General features: G+C 41.2%; 1 protein-coding gene across 6 annotated transcripts in view; it reads left to right on the forward strand.

The window, feature by feature from the left end:
* PLAGL1 (PLAG1 like zinc finger 1) overlaps positions 1-5,449 on the forward strand; it is a 44,309-nt gene extending 38,860 nt beyond the window's left edge. For all 6 annotated transcript variants that reach the window (XM_058836188.1, XM_058836187.1, XM_058836189.1 and 3 more), the window contains 3 exons: positions 680-799; positions 2,359-2,855; positions 3,259-5,449. In XM_058836188.1, coding sequence (XP_058692171.1) covers positions 680-799; positions 2,359-2,855; positions 3,259-4,534 — 1,893 coding nt within the window. In that variant the 3' untranslated portion in view covers positions 4,535-5,449. The remainder of the gene's footprint in view (positions 1-679; positions 800-2,358; positions 2,856-3,258) is intronic.
* The last annotated feature ends 9,963 nt before the right edge of the window (positions 5,450-15,412 follow it).

The raw sequence follows: 15,412 nt of genomic DNA on the forward strand, positions 1-15,412 counted from the left end.
GAAAGATTTGGGCAAGCATGACTGGATGGGAGACTGCAGATTATGGGCTCCCTTAATCCTGTGGGGGAAGGCTTCAGTGGAAGGAGGGCAGAGTTACAATAAAGCACACCCATAGCAAGCCTGACATGTTAGAGCCAGCCCATGGAAAGGCGACAATTTGGCTTGCAGTCCACGTATTGATCAGCTCTGCACCCGTGCTCAGTATGACTTCTCTAGGAGGCATCTTGGGTCTTGTACATTCATGATGCATTTTTCCTTTGGCCATGCCCTGTAGTTAAGTGTTGTGTCCAGTGGGCTTCCAGACATCAAGGAAGGGGCATGGGATATTGCTTGGAAAGACTGTTGGCTTTCTGAACATGCCAGGCAAATACATCTTACTGAGCAAAGGTTATGAGGATTGAGGCACCCCTCCTGCTACTGCCCCCCTCCCCCCCACCCCAAATCTCTGTGCATATACAATTCCACTTGTAGAAATGGAAATTGTCAAGCCCTAGTGGGCAGTAATGCTCAAAAAGTGCTTGAATCTTGAAACCAAGTTACCAGTAATTTAAACAGAGTCAAAAAATGCAGTTTGGGTAAGGACAAAACACTGCACACCCCTGCCCCTCCTATCTTTCTTATTGTTTGGTTTAGAAAAATTAACACAAGTAAACATGTGCTGTTTTTTTTTCATTTGCAGCCAATTGAACCCCACACAGAATTAAAAGTATGGTATGCTGCCGATTATGCCAAATTTATGGAAGCTTCTGCGGTCTTCATTAAAGAAGAATCAGATGTCTCTCCTTTGCCTCCAGTAGCAGTAAGTACCCCTACAGCGCACTGAAGCCATCACTAGACATAGTAAATTATGGTTTACTTACATGTTTTCTCTGTTTATATAACTCCAGTAATGCAAGTGTAGGCCATTGAGTACTTTTAGCAATTTTAGTCAAGCAGTTATTCAGAGAAAGGTTGTTCTTCCTTGTCCTGTGTTTGTAATCCAATGGATCCATCAGATACAGTCAGAAGTAAGTGGCACCACTTGATGTATTGGAAAGACTTAAGATGGGCACTAACCTGTGGATAACCAAGCTGTCTAGTCTCAGACTATTTTCACTGTTTCCCCTTCTTTTGCTCTGACTGATTGGCCAGAGTACCCACTAATTATTTCAGTCTTTCCTGTTCAGTAACCCTTTTCTACTAATTCAAATACCTTCCCCTCTGTATCATAGCAGACCTTAAACTGATAGGAAAAGTTTGTTAAGCACTGAAAACACGGCTGTGAAATTCAATACTTAATCTAGAAAGAATGTGAAAGGGAATACAAATGAATCAGTAATTCATGTTCCAAGAAGGCTTGTGAAGCCTTGAGAATATTCCCCAGAAGGAAGGTGTGGAAGAGCCACAGCATCAGACACAAGTCTTAGCAGAGAGGAGGGCTCAGTCTGGAAATAAAGATGGAGTGGATACAGCCTCACCATGCTCTCCAGAGCAAGCCAGCCCAAGACTAAGGGAAAAGAAGGACAGTTTATGAGAAGCTTACATGAAGGGTAGATGAACTTGAGGATGTACATGGCCATGCTTTAATTGGAAGTACATTTCATCAGTGATTCAAGCTTTTTGGTAATTGTTTTTTGCAGAATTTTTATAATATTAGTATTTAAAGTGAATTCAGCTGGATCCAGGAGAGCTCTTATTTCCATGGAAGTAATAATTCCAAATAATACATTGTTTGGGAAAAAAAAAAAAAAGAAAAAAAAAGAAAAAAAAGGATTTAAGTTAGGATAGGCTTGGGATCCCTAAACCTTAGGTGTTTCTCATACAGTTAATGGAAGTCTAATGCCAAATGTCAAGCTAAGGGAGGAAGTCTCCCCTGTAGCCATTGACCAATGCTGTGTGGTAGAGCATGGAGTCGGCCCAAGACACAAGGAAATCTGTGTGGCTTAACTACATTTTTGTACAGAAACCCATCCCATTTTTGTGTGGCTGGAATAGCAGATAAACTGTGTCAGTCCAAGGATAAAGTACAATTTACAACTGCTTTTATGAATAATTTCATAAATGCAGCAAGTGTAGAGACTTTGAAATTCAGTAAGCACAGATAAACAAAGGTGAAGGACTCAGAACTATTACAGTAAATGCTAAACAAAAACAAGTAAATCAGTATTTAGCTTTTTTTAAAAAAGCTTACTTTTCCTTTGAGTTTTTATTCCTGGAGAGAATCTATTGCCAGTTGAACAACTAGGTGGTAGCAATGGAAGTAAATATCACCAAAGACAAAGATGGGTCTTAGAAAAGCACAGGAGAAGATGAGTGAGAAGAATATGAGCTTTCCTTAGAATGATTAGTAAGAAAGACCTGTCTCTGTTTTCATTGCAGAAAGAGCCCATAGACCCTTGGATATGTTCCAGCTGTGGAAGCACTTTTGCAACTTTTGCTCTGCTGGAATCCCACCAGTGCATCCATAAAGACCGAGTCCTTCCTACAAGGTTCAGACCACCAAATAAATTGGGACCTGTGAAAGCAAAAAGCAAACTCAAAGGGAAACTGAGAGGAGCGTCATTAGGAAAAAGCATTACTCAATGCTTTGGGACCATTTCCTGTTCCTCTGCCGCAAAGTTCAGCTGTGCCAGCTCAGGAAGTGCTTGTGGTGCTCTCGTAAGGTTTATACCTAAATGGAGAAATGGTCGGTCTTCACTGCTGAAGGGAAAAGAGGTGAAGCAGCCAGATAGTTATCCCTGCCGACTTTGTGGGAAGATATTTGATTCCATTGACAAGCTCACAGTCCACACTTATGCGCACAAGGGGGAGCGTCCCTACAAGTGTTCACAGCACGGATGCACAAAAGCCTTCATTTCCAAATATAAACTGCTCAGGTACAGCTCTGAAGGCATTCCTTTTCTGCTGGGTGTGTGGGGGATCAAAAAGACATCTTTTTCCTTTGGGATGTTCTAGTGACAGTTAATCCCTGAGGTCCAGTCTTTATTATTACGGTTTTTGATAGAATTGGAGAAAACTAGTCTCCCTTAATTATGGTGGCTACTCATAAAGATGGTGTTGAGCAGTTTTAATCTATTCTATGCTTTATGATTAACACCTTCCTCCCCCCCACAAAATTTAGGCTTTTGCTAATAACCTTAGAAGTTGTGAGAATGCCTTCCTTTGAGAATTCCAGTGTTTTCAAGTTTTGAGTCTTCAAGAGTAAATGTACTAGAATGTATATAAAACAACATATTTTTTTTATGTGTGTGTGTGTTCTGTTTTTTTTTCTTCTCGTAGGCACTCAGCCACTCATTCTCCACAGAAGTCTCACCAGTGTGGCTACTGTGAAAAGACCTTTCACAGGAAGGACCATCTAAAGAATCACCTTCAGACTCATGACCCCAACAAGATGGCCTTCAAGTGTGAAGAGTGTGGCAAGAAATACAACACCAAGCTAGGCTATAAGAGACACTTGGCTCTTCATGCTGCCACCAGCGGGGACCTCACCTGTAGGGTGTGTGCCCAAGAGTTTGGTGGTACTGAGGTTCTGTTGGAACACCTCAAAAGTCATGCAGGGAAACCGACTGGCAACATGAAGGAAAAGAAACATAAGTGTGACCACTGTGAGCGTCACTTCTATACCCGTAAAGATGTGCGACGTCACATGGTGGTTCACACAGGCTGCAAAGACTTCCTGTGCCAGTTCTGTGCCCAAAGATTTGGGCGGAAGGACCACCTGACGCGTCACACTAGGAAGACTCATCCACAAGAACTGCTGAAGAGCAGGTTGCAGAATGGTGACTCAGTGGGTCTCCTTGACCAGGTCTTTTCATACAGACTGAAGGAAGACACCAGCATGCTGTCCCCTCTTCCTGAAAGGGTCCCTGTGCTGAATGGGATTGTGAACAGTTCAGAAACAGAGGAATACAACTGTTCACATCTTCATTCCCAGCCAAGCTTACAAACTGCTCTTCCTCCTGAGTCTTCTCCTCACTTGCAAAGGATGGGCTGTGCAGACAGCCTCCCAGCTGTCCCTCCCACACCATGTTCAGCAGCCGTCCCTATCAACCTGAACCTTCATCAGCCTAACAAATATGACCTTAGTTCTACCTCATTTGCCGCGGGATCCCTCAAGAATCTACCGATAAAAGTGGATGTTAAAGGTTACAACGTACACCTTCTCGAGGACCTGCCCTTACCAGAACCTCAATCTCTCCACAAAATCAATATGGAAGAAGCTTCCTCAGGGCCTGTAGGGGATACTAACAAGTACCCAGTGCACAAAGAGACAGAGGCAGCAGCTGAAACTGCAAGCCTGCCATTCATGGATCTCACTCATGTGATGGGTTTCTGGCAGCTCCCACCAGGTGACAACCAGAACACTATTGGGGACATCACAACGGCATTTGGCTCAGAGGATCCATCACACAGGCTGAATGGCCTTGGCCAACAGCAAGGTCTTCAGCTAGCAACTGGTGGGATGGCCATAAACCAGCTTCATCATCTTCCTCGCTCCTTTCCATCCACTACAAATTCTGTAACGTTGCCTCACTTTCACCATGCCTTCAAGTAATCATCACCCTGTGTGGGCTTTTCCCCTTTTTTTTTAAAGACTTTGCTTTTACTTAAATCTGTTAGGACCGGGGTGGTTTTGTTTTTGTTTTGTTTTGAAGAAAAACTGCCCCAGATTTTTTCAAAGCATGTTATGAACATGGTAGTTAAATTCAAGATGTTAATAAACAAGAAGCTCTATTTTTCATACTATTAGTTTTTTAGCATATGACAACAGTAGAACTAACATATTTCCCTCAGCTCTCTCTATAGTTCTTTTCATGCAAACAACTGAATAACTATCCTCAATGACAGCAAAGTATCATAACAGGCACAATGAAACAATGGCTGCTGCAGTAGGAGAAATACAGTTAGGGTGAATGGGAAGAGGGGGGAGATCACAAAGAAATCTATTTAATGAGCCATAAATCACAGCGGATTTGTACACATAGCAAATGTAACAAACGATTTATCAACATCAGATAGATTTTTGTTATGCACTTAATTAATGAACTTTATTAATCTTTAATTTAAATCACAATCATTCCAAGAGTAAATATTACGTCCTTGTTTCACTTTCTTCAGTGGAGATCATCACTATTATGATTGTGTTAAAGTAGATTTTGTTTTCTGGCGAGCAGTTCAGCTGTGTGCCTCTGCTGCCTTTTTCCTAGGGCTGGAAATAACTACCACTTCTGAACAACTGTGTAAGAACTGCTGTCTTGGAAACTTGCAGTTCTCAGAATGGGAAGTGAATTGTCTCAACTTAGAGCAAAACATTAATTTTCATTTAGAGCTGGATCTGTCAAGATATCAGACACATCTCTCTCTCTTTCTCTCTCTAGTAAGGCACTTGAGCATTTGCTTAAATTTAAGCTTATGATATCCTGTCAACAGCTTGATTAATTTAACACTTAATAAAAAATCATGCATCCTACCTAAGGGGCCTTTGTTCACCTTTTGTTGATAAAAATGGCCATTGTTTAGTCTGGGAAACAATTAATAATTGTAACCATCTGAAAATATGGGCTTTCACTGAAATCCAACCCTGGCCCAAGTGGGACCCCTGTGGAGCCAGGGGCAGATCCAAGCACAGAGGGGCTGTGGTGGTGAGCTGTTGCTAAAGGACATGGAATGATTCACATGGACATGTCTCAATGGTATGACAGGAAAAGAAGTAGCTTTATTTTCTGACTCCAGTATTTATAGATTCTTGACAATGACCAGGGATTGGATAATTAAGTTACCACCTTCCCAATCACGCTGGTCATATGAAATGTCCATCAAAGATGTTTCTTAGAAGGAATGTGTAAACACTTATGTTTATAGTTACTTTCCTGGGAAAGTAACTAAAACTATGAAAAACAAGATCAGAAGGCTTAGGTTTCAAGGCAACAGTGAGTTGACACTGAGCCATGTGCAAAACCAGTTCTGAACCTGCCTTGCAAGTTCTAGCTGAAATTAGCAGGTGTGATGATGGTTGGGACTGTTTTACTCATGGGAGTTCTGCTCAGAAACATTGGGACTGCTGCAGTTGGACTCCAGCCTTTGTTTCTTGCAGACTAGAGCCACGGGGACTTCTGTTTGTCAATGAATGGTTCCTGTGTTGGTGTGACAGTCCTATCACCTAATGCATGAACAAGCAGAAATTGTAAAAATCACATTTTCCAGTAGATGACATTATTAAGCAAAGAAACAAGCTCTTCACAATTTACTTTGTTGCCTAACCAATAGTTACAAAAAGAATAATCATGGTTTTAGTGGATGGCTCAGTTTTAATGGATTCTGTTTCATCTGACACAGACACAGAATTTCTGAATCTGAGTAAATTATCAAACCCGAAGAACTACTCTTCTGTTAATCCAAAGAGACTTGATAGTACCCAATGGTCATTACTAATATAACATGGAGCAAGCATATTCTCTTCTCCCTCATTAATCACGGGAATATTTCTGGAGAGCTTCAAATAAAAAATAATTTTTACGTGATTGCTGTTTTGCTGTTACCGAGCAATGGATCATTGTAGCTGTACAATGTCACTGAATATCCTTACAAGCTGATCGGTACTTGGATCAAGGACTGTCTTATTGCAGTTCATGAGAGAATATGTTCTGCAGATGCAGTGCTGAGGGTTTTTTTTTTTATTCATTTTTATGAAAATGTTTGGCATAAGACAAACCAAAAGGAATTTTAAGGTCATTCCTGTAATGACAACAGCAGGAGGAGAACAGGTACTGCACAGTCGTGTCCAGTGAGTAGTTATTTAAATTACGAATTCCAGAATAGGGAAAAGGCTGCAAACAGTGTTATATGCATGTTCTTCAGCTAGGCTTGTATTTTCATCTGGACTTGGAAAGGTGTGTGTGTGTGTATTCATTTAACTGTATTTTTTCCCTGTTTGTGCAAATTGTATTCACTTGGCTTCAAGCAACCTTATATACCTGTAAAAAAACCCAAAAAACTAAACAACAAAAAAAAATTCTTTGCTACAAAAAAAATTTATAGCACTGCCTGATCATACACATTTTGTTATTTTGGTTTGTGCTTTTATAAGAGGTGTCAGTAATTACTGAAAAACTTGTCCTTGAATTTAAACGTGGTGTTAAGAAGCAAACATTATGCAGACACTGAGCACATTCTTTCATCTGCTCTTTTGGCCCCTGGGGCAGGGTACCTGAGCTCTGGCTGCCAAGAGAGGTGCTGCTGCCTGATCTCAGCCTCTTCCAAAATATGGAAAGATGATAAGCGTTTCTTACCAATGCACATGTAGCTACAGGTTAAAGACAGTCTCATTCAAATAAAAAGAAAGTAATGACTTTCGATCCATTTTAAAATACTTTAAAAGAACACAGTGGTGGTGTCTGCAAGTAAAGCACAGAAGCAAACCTTAAATGTGCAATTCTGCTTAAACCCATCGGGCCATTCAATTCTCTTTTTCCAGATTCTTGACATCATAAATGTAGCAGAAGCTGATGATGTCCCGTGACAAAGAAAGGCAAGTTATTTCAAAAAGTTATGTTGTCAAATACAATTGTTTTAAAATTCTTGCAACTCAAGAGACGTGAGATACTCCCAAGTCATCCAATACTGTAAGTGGGATTGGACGTTCTGAATGTGTTTGTTAGGGAGACCTCTGTGAGGTCTCAGAGGCCATCAGTAGCTGAGGCTCAAGCTGCAGGACATCTCTCTGGTGGCACTGCCTTTGGCTCCTGCAGGGCTGTGACAGCACCAGTGTGGGGATAGGCAGCCCCACATCCACTGGGGGTATGGTGGAGGAAGGCAGCAGCCCAAGCACTGACCAGTTCTCCCTCTTTGGCACAGCCCATTCCTCCTCCAAATGTGAGAAGTGGATCTAAGGGCAGAGAACTAGAGAAGGTAGGATAGGCCATGGCACAGCGGCTAAGAGGTGGGACAGAAAGATCTGGGCAATCTTAGGATATTTGAACTCACATTCAAGTAGAGATAAAAATACTCTTTTATCTGAACTCTGCTTGAAAACTTGTAGAAGCAGAGCAGTATGTGGTGAATAAACAACAGAATTACTATAATCAAATCATACTGTAAAAGAACACAATTTAGTAAACAATTCTCATAAAAAAATATTCTTTTTATGAAAGAAGAAAAAAGACCTGAAACTGCTGAAATAATATCAAGAAGCTAAAATTCTACTACAAGGAACAAAAGACTGCATCCTCTATGTAAACACAAGTAGATGTATTGCTAAGTTCCCATCCTCTATCAGAAACCAAGCTAATTTCTTTTTCCTTCAGTTTTGTTTACCAACTTTTCCTGTTGGAACTTTCCATTTCCTTAGTCAATGGGTTGCTGTTACTTTCAGAGAATTTTTCATAGCCAGTAGGGCTATGGGGTGGTACATTCCATGTATTCATGATTGGTTCATTTCTAGTGGAATTTTAAAATGCTTTTCCTCAATACACCATTCCTGCCCTTATATTTTTTGGTAAGATACTGGAAACTAAGCTGTGAAATCCTACATTTCTATACACAGACAGAAAATAATGCATAACAACAATTACAGTAAAATTTGCTCTAAATTTGAGGATTCATTTATTTGGTTGTTAAGGAAAGCGACTGTGGTAACATTGCACAGTACGGTTTGGAACGAGTTTAGGGTTTTTTCCCTCTTCTTCCTGGACTGAAAGAAAGGCTAAGCAGCAGTGTTTTAGTATAGTGGCACTACTGTTGTGCCCGCTTTTTCTAAATCTAGGAGTTACAGTTGCTTCAGTGTTATCCTTTCTGTATCCATCTAATCACTATTATATAGAGTCTAAGTAGTTTAATTAAACTCTTTAAAATATGGTATTTATTACTGCGGTGTCCAGCTACTTTTCATCTTCATTTACTTAATAAGCATTTAATAGGTAAGAAAATTCCTTATGGATTTTAATTGAAAGCCTTAATGAAAATTACTGGGTTAAAAAGCCCCTATTTGTTGCATCACTGAAAGTTTATGCAAGGTGATCCAAGGCTGAAAATGGATCAAGTGACCAAAAATATAAGAAGGGATATACCTCCACAACATTTCTGTCTTGTTGATCAATTTTTAAAAGCAATTAAAGTGTTTAATGCAAGAATGAGATTTGGTTTTAGTCTGAACTCAAAGTGCTTTGAAGAGATGCACAGCATACATGGCCATTTATCATGTATCAATCACTATAATTTATTGTTTACTGGAAGAGTCTATTAAATATTCACATGAAGTTCCACAATGTTCACTTGTCTTGTTCAATATATCAAAGCATTAGGGGAAAGAAAAAGAAAATCACATGGTACTGGATCTTCCTACATTTTGTTAAAACCATTGAATGAACCGCTGGTAATGTCCACCCCTCTAGGCAGTCATTTAATTGAATCTTGGCAACGGATACAAATAATCTCACAGCTTTAAAAAGGATAGCATAATAAGATTTGTAGCCTGGAGAGAAAAACCCCGACCAAACCTGAGCCAGTGAACTGCAGTTTGCTTATTTTATTGGTAGCTGTAACATTCCAGGGGGAAGTGGTGCTGAAAAATTGTGTTGCTTAAGATCCTCCATAATGTGTCAGAAGGAAGCCTTAATATGTCCTTGTCAACCAGTCACTCTTTTTTTCTGTTGTCCGCTTGTGGTCTAAAAGCAGCAACAGGACATAGACTTGTTATTTCTTATTATAGAAAGAGCTTTTATGATTTACTCTGTTTTCTCTAAGAAGATTAAATCTGTATTCATGGGAAGGTGATGGAGCAGCTCATCCTGGAAACCATTTACAGGCACATTTAAGGATGAGACCATTTATTTGCACCACTCAAAACCAGGTTCTCACATCTGCTTTCTCAGCTAAAAATGCTCTTGGTTAACACTGAAACTGATTTCTCACGTACCCAAAGTGCTCTGTAAAGCACCTGGCAAAGGTCAAGTTTTCCAGAAAATGCTGCAGCAGTTGCCAACACAAAGCACGTGCAAGTTCACCTAGACATCTAGACCAGTCTTTTTCACGTTTCCACTGTCCTCTATTTTAGATGGGAGTGTGGATGTCTGTCCCAGGGACCCATCGGGGGCAATGGCTGTCCCAAGCCTCTGCAAACTGGCTGTAACTACAACCTCAGTGATACCTGGAATTGCCAGCATCCCTAGGGAAAGGAGGTGTCAAGACTGCTCAAGCCCTAAGTTTCAGAATTCAGTGGCTAAACCTTGAGGACGGCAATGGTATCAAAAAATCCCTGTTGGTGGTCTGCAAGACCCTGTGTGATAACCACAGGAATTATTATGCTGTTAACATAGTCCTAGGTAATGCAGATGACACCACTGGGTACTGACAGCAGTTTTCCTCTAGCTGGCAAAGGCAAGGAGGTGGGTAGAGCTGATAATGGCGATATGGACTGGACACTTGATACCCACTGCAGTCTTCCCCACAGCTGAAGGATTCAGCCTCTGATCAGCAGCAACCAAGGACAGTAGAACTGCACACAGAAGAACCCTGCAACAACTTTGACTGTGAGTTTCTGCAACTGACTGTTTTGTGCACGTTCCTTTTCATCCTGTGCTCCTAGTGATGGAGCTCTTGCTTGCTCTCACAAGCTTCTGTCCCAGGCTCAAAATACCTTGCCAGCTACAGGGAATCATTCTTGGCCACATTTCCTGCTAAGAACTCGTGTTCTGCAGTTGTATACATTTCAGAGGGGTGCAAGATGCTGACCCATCTGAGCCATCCTCTTGAGCACCACAGCCACCTTAAACAGGGGCTGGAGGGGTTTCTTGCTGCTCTGACATGAATTGGCATATCCAGAAACGGGAACCCCACTGACTCCATGGTCTGAGGAGCAGGAGCACCAAATATCATGGTCTGGGAAATGAAACATTGAGAAGAAGGAAGAACCTTCCCACTGTCATCCTGACATAGCTGTTACTGAAATGCATGCTGGCACCTCCCACACTTGGACAATGGAAGCACATTGTAAATGCACAAGATCTGCTGGAGAGGTTTGCACTGTTGAGTAGCAAATCCTCTCAAGATGTCTGTTACAGCAGAGCACAGTCACTGCTTATTTGGGATGGGGCTGTTCCAAATCAAGGAACATTCAACACCAAAACTGGTATTCTCTGCAGCCTATACTGGGGCCCTGAGGAGCTCTGCAACAGGTTTCAGTGAAATTGATTGCTTCACTTAATATAAAGGAGATTATACTGCAAGCATGGCAACAGGATATTCTACATAACAAAAGAAAACAAGTTGTTTTTACATTATAATACTGAAATAAAAAATAATAATAATTTCTTACCCAAACTTTGCTGGAGAATTTTTCACAGCAGACATTGACATAGATTTTCCTGTTTTCTTCATTATATCTGAAGAGGTCTCTGCAGATCATTATTTTTGAAATTTACTTGCCATAAAACATGATAATCTACATAAATTCTCAAACCTCAGAAATGTAGGGATCAAAGATACTGATACAAGGAGTAGTATGTGTTATCATTCATAGGTTATATTACAAATAACTTTTAAAATAACTTCAAAAAAAACTTCTAAACATAGATTGATACCATCTATGGTACAATCTATGATTACCAGTAGCAATGGGTCCTAGAAAACATATTATGTGGTATCCTGCTTAGAGGGAACTATTTTAGGGAGGTGGTGATGTTAATTTTAAGGCTGAATCAACAAGGGCATTTGGAACAAACAGCACACACAGCTTTGTACCTCATCTAAATGGACTTAAGGTAAAAAGGATGGAGTAATTCTCAAAATTGAAGATTGAAGGTTATGGACTTCTTTATGGGCAAAAAGAACCTCAAAGCCAGACTGTATATTTTAGGTCTATATAAATAGTTCTGTTTGAGGACCTCTAACTGAAAAGGCCCTTCTAACTTCAAGGTCCCTCCTGAAGACCCAAATTAAAACCTCTGTGCATACAATCCACACAATGGATCAATTTAATGACCAGGAAAGCCATTCACTATCAATAACATCCACTTGGAAATTTTTGTCCTTTCTCATTTATAGCAAGTGTGTGGAAATGAGTTTAGGATTTAATGTCAGGACTTGCAAAGAAAAAAAAGCCCAGCAGAAAAAATAAAACCTTAAAATTGTACATTATTCTATCAGAAAACTGGATTCTGAAGCCTAGCATCTGCTTTAAAAATGCCTCCCCGACCTCAAATACCTTAGAGTTATAAGAAAAACATAAATGTGACTAAATTAACTCTGCCTGGCTTACGTTTGTCTTTTTGTTCTCTCTCCAGAAGTGCTGACACAGAAAGTGTTAATGTTGGAGTTCTTTTCTCAGTCAGTGGTTGCTTGTCCTAGTAAAAAGAGATGCACAATCATCACACAACTCCAGCAAGGAGCTTATAGACCCTAGTGAAAACTCTCCAAATTGCTGTTGAAGTAGTGCTAGGAAGGAACAGGCCTTGTGAGAGGTCCACCCTCGCACATTTGTAAGCCATTTTTCCTGCCCCAAATAGGTAAAAAGAGTAATAAGATTTTTCAGCATCTTAAAAAAAATAAACTAAAACAAAATCCCCCCAAACCAGCAGTACTCTTTTAAAGGAACTGTTTATTATCTTTTCTAAAACAGAACATGATCTCACTTCAAAACACTGATGATTAGCTCTACTTTTCTGATTCCTCCAAGAGGTTCTGCCCTTTGGCCTTGTGTCTAGTGACCAGGGAATAGCAAACCTTCCAAGAGCAGAGAGCCCTAAATGACTGAAAGAGCTTTCTCAATGTACTGCAAAAGCTGCAAGGTTTCTGATTCTCTACAGCTGTTACCCTGGAATATAACTGCAGAAGAGTCTGAAGAAATTGTTGTCCCAAGTTTTTTGTACTGTCATATTCTGTCACTTTTTTAATCAGAAAAAGGACTCCAGTTATGGGCAACTCCCAGATGATATTCAGTATGTGTCTTGCTATAAGAGTTTATCAACTTCCCTGGAATTTCAAGTCTTATATTAATATAGGTCTTTAATGACCACAAACTACAGTTTAGCAAATCTGCTTCCAGGGCAAGACAAGTGTGACTGTTTTTGCTTACCAAAGCCTTTCTGGTGGAGTTTGCAGCATGGCAGCCAGCTTTTTCTTCACAAAACTCCATGTCCCTCTGTTGTGTAAAAGTTTGAGAGCAGCACGAACGTTGAACTGACAGTAAGAAAGAACAGCTTGTGTCAGTTTATATACTACAGGAGAAGAATTCCCCTGCTTTACTGGAGCACTCAAGATGCAGTTCAGCACCTGGCCCCACCAGCAGGTGAATTTCCATCAGCTTCCAAAGTACAAACTTAGTAGAACTACAAAACCTTCCTCTAGAAAAACACTTGGGACACTAAAAGGCATGCTTATGGTATTAACCCAGCAAACAGCAATTGCTTTTCAGGAATAAATCCTGGGGATTAATAAAAGCAGATTTTATTATCTTTGTCCTAGTCCTATGCATTCCCAGCCTCACAATTAACTAGTCTGAGCAGAGCTCCTCGAGAAGCACATGAATATCCAGGCCTCTGGCTGCAGGGAGTGTCTGAGTCTGGTGTTAAGTGCTGGAGGATAGTGGGGAAAGACACCTGCATGCACTGTGAACAGCTGGATGATCTGCTCAGCCTGGTGGCAGAGCTTAAAGAGGAGGTGGGGAGGCTGGGAAGTATCAGAGAGTGCAAAAGAGAAGTAGACTCGTGGGATCGCACCCTTCCATCCCTGAGAGAAATGCAGTGGGTGTAAGATCAGCAAGAGCCTGAGGAGCTCGGCCTCTCTTGCCATCAAGCTGAAGAAGAGACTTAAAAGCAGGGAAATGGAAACAGATCCCTGCTCAGGGAGGCAGAAGAATCCCCTGCTGGCTTCCCTTGCCTTCCCAGGGTTTCTTACAGAATAGGTGTGAAGCCTTGGATCTCAAGGGTCAGGCAGATGACAGTGGAGAAGAAGCTCTGTCTGGGGGGTGTCCCAGATCAATGCAGTCAACCAGACGGATAACAACCACAGGCAATGATTGTTGTGGGTGCCTTGCTTCTGAGGGGAACTGAGTGTCCTGTATGTCAACAGACCCATAGCACAGGGAAATCTGTTCCTTGCTGGAGCCTGGATAAGGGAAATTACCAGGAGACTCCCTGGACTAATTCAGCACCCTGATTACCACATCCTAGTGATTGTCCAGGTGGGCAGCAACAAGGACATTCGGTCATAGGTCAGGATCAATGAACTCAAGAGTTTTTTTCAAACTTAATTGATTCTGTGATTTAGCAAAACTGCTGGAACAGTTGTGCCCCATCAGCTGAGGCACATCCAAGAGCCAGCTTTCTGGGTGTGAAGCAGCATTGTGAAGAACATGCACTGGTGCTCTCTAAAATATTTTTTGACAACATTACTGTCCTGATTCTGCTAAAAGCTCTTCAGCAACTGTTATGGCAGGTACAATCCAACTCATTTCAATGAACAATCAGTGTTCAGGATCCAGGCACATTCAGCCATCAAACTGCCCTTGATGTTCTCAGACTCCTCCTCCTTGTCCAGTGCCTTTTAGTAAAGCAGCCCAAGTGTCTTTATCTTAATACTAAAGATACAGCATGTTTACAAATGATGTCTCTCAGTATCAATATAGAAAAGATAGCTCAAACAGGCATCCAAAGCCTTCTCCAGACCAGTAGCGTGGGCAAAACAGTTCAGAGCATATGGGAGGGGAGGACAAGACAGGGCAGATAACTGGCTTCAGTGGGTGTTCAGCAGAGACACCTGGAACTTCAGGGGAGAGTGGGGAGTTTTGGGCTCTGTTTGGAGGAGGACAAGACAAAAACGAAATCTTTCTTTCCTTCCCACAATCTCTGTACTTTCCCACATACTAGGCCACTCAGCAATTTGTCCTTCCTAAAAAGCAATTCTCCAATTCCTTTCTCTACAACTACCGCTGCTCTTGCAAACTTGGATTCCTCCAAGAGGAAGAAGGAAAGGAAGGGTCTGCTCTTAGAGTTGGTAAAGTAAGACCAGAAATAACAGAGTCATTAAAGAGCTGAGCAGTGGAAATTCAGAGAGGAGCTTGACCCCAATCAAGGAAGGAAGATGTATCCTGCTGCTTTATATTGCATTGCTGTCATCTAGGAGAGGAGAGAGGCTAGAATCATGGCAGCTGCTCTTGCTATCAGTCAGGAATTCCTGCTCTGGAAGTGAGCCCAAAGAGCCCCTCTTCTGCTCTCTGCCTTCCTGACACAGGCAGGACTCCACTGAGACCCTTTTCAAGATTGCTCCCACATTTTATAAATCACACTATCATGAGATATTATCTGTGTGTGCTTCTTTTTGGATCTGGAACTTTTAACACAGGGACTGCATGTTCTGTGCAGAGGCTGAACCTGGTATTAAGTAGTAAACCAGACCTGTCTTTTTCTAAATGCCTTTCCCTGTCTGCAAAGCTGGGTGG

The sequence above is a fragment of the Poecile atricapillus genome, chromosome 3 (genome assembly GCF_030490865.1).
Source record: "Poecile atricapillus isolate bPoeAtr1 chromosome 3, bPoeAtr1.hap1, whole genome shotgun sequence".
NCBI lineage: Eukaryota > Metazoa > Chordata > Aves > Passeriformes > Paridae > Poecile > Poecile atricapillus.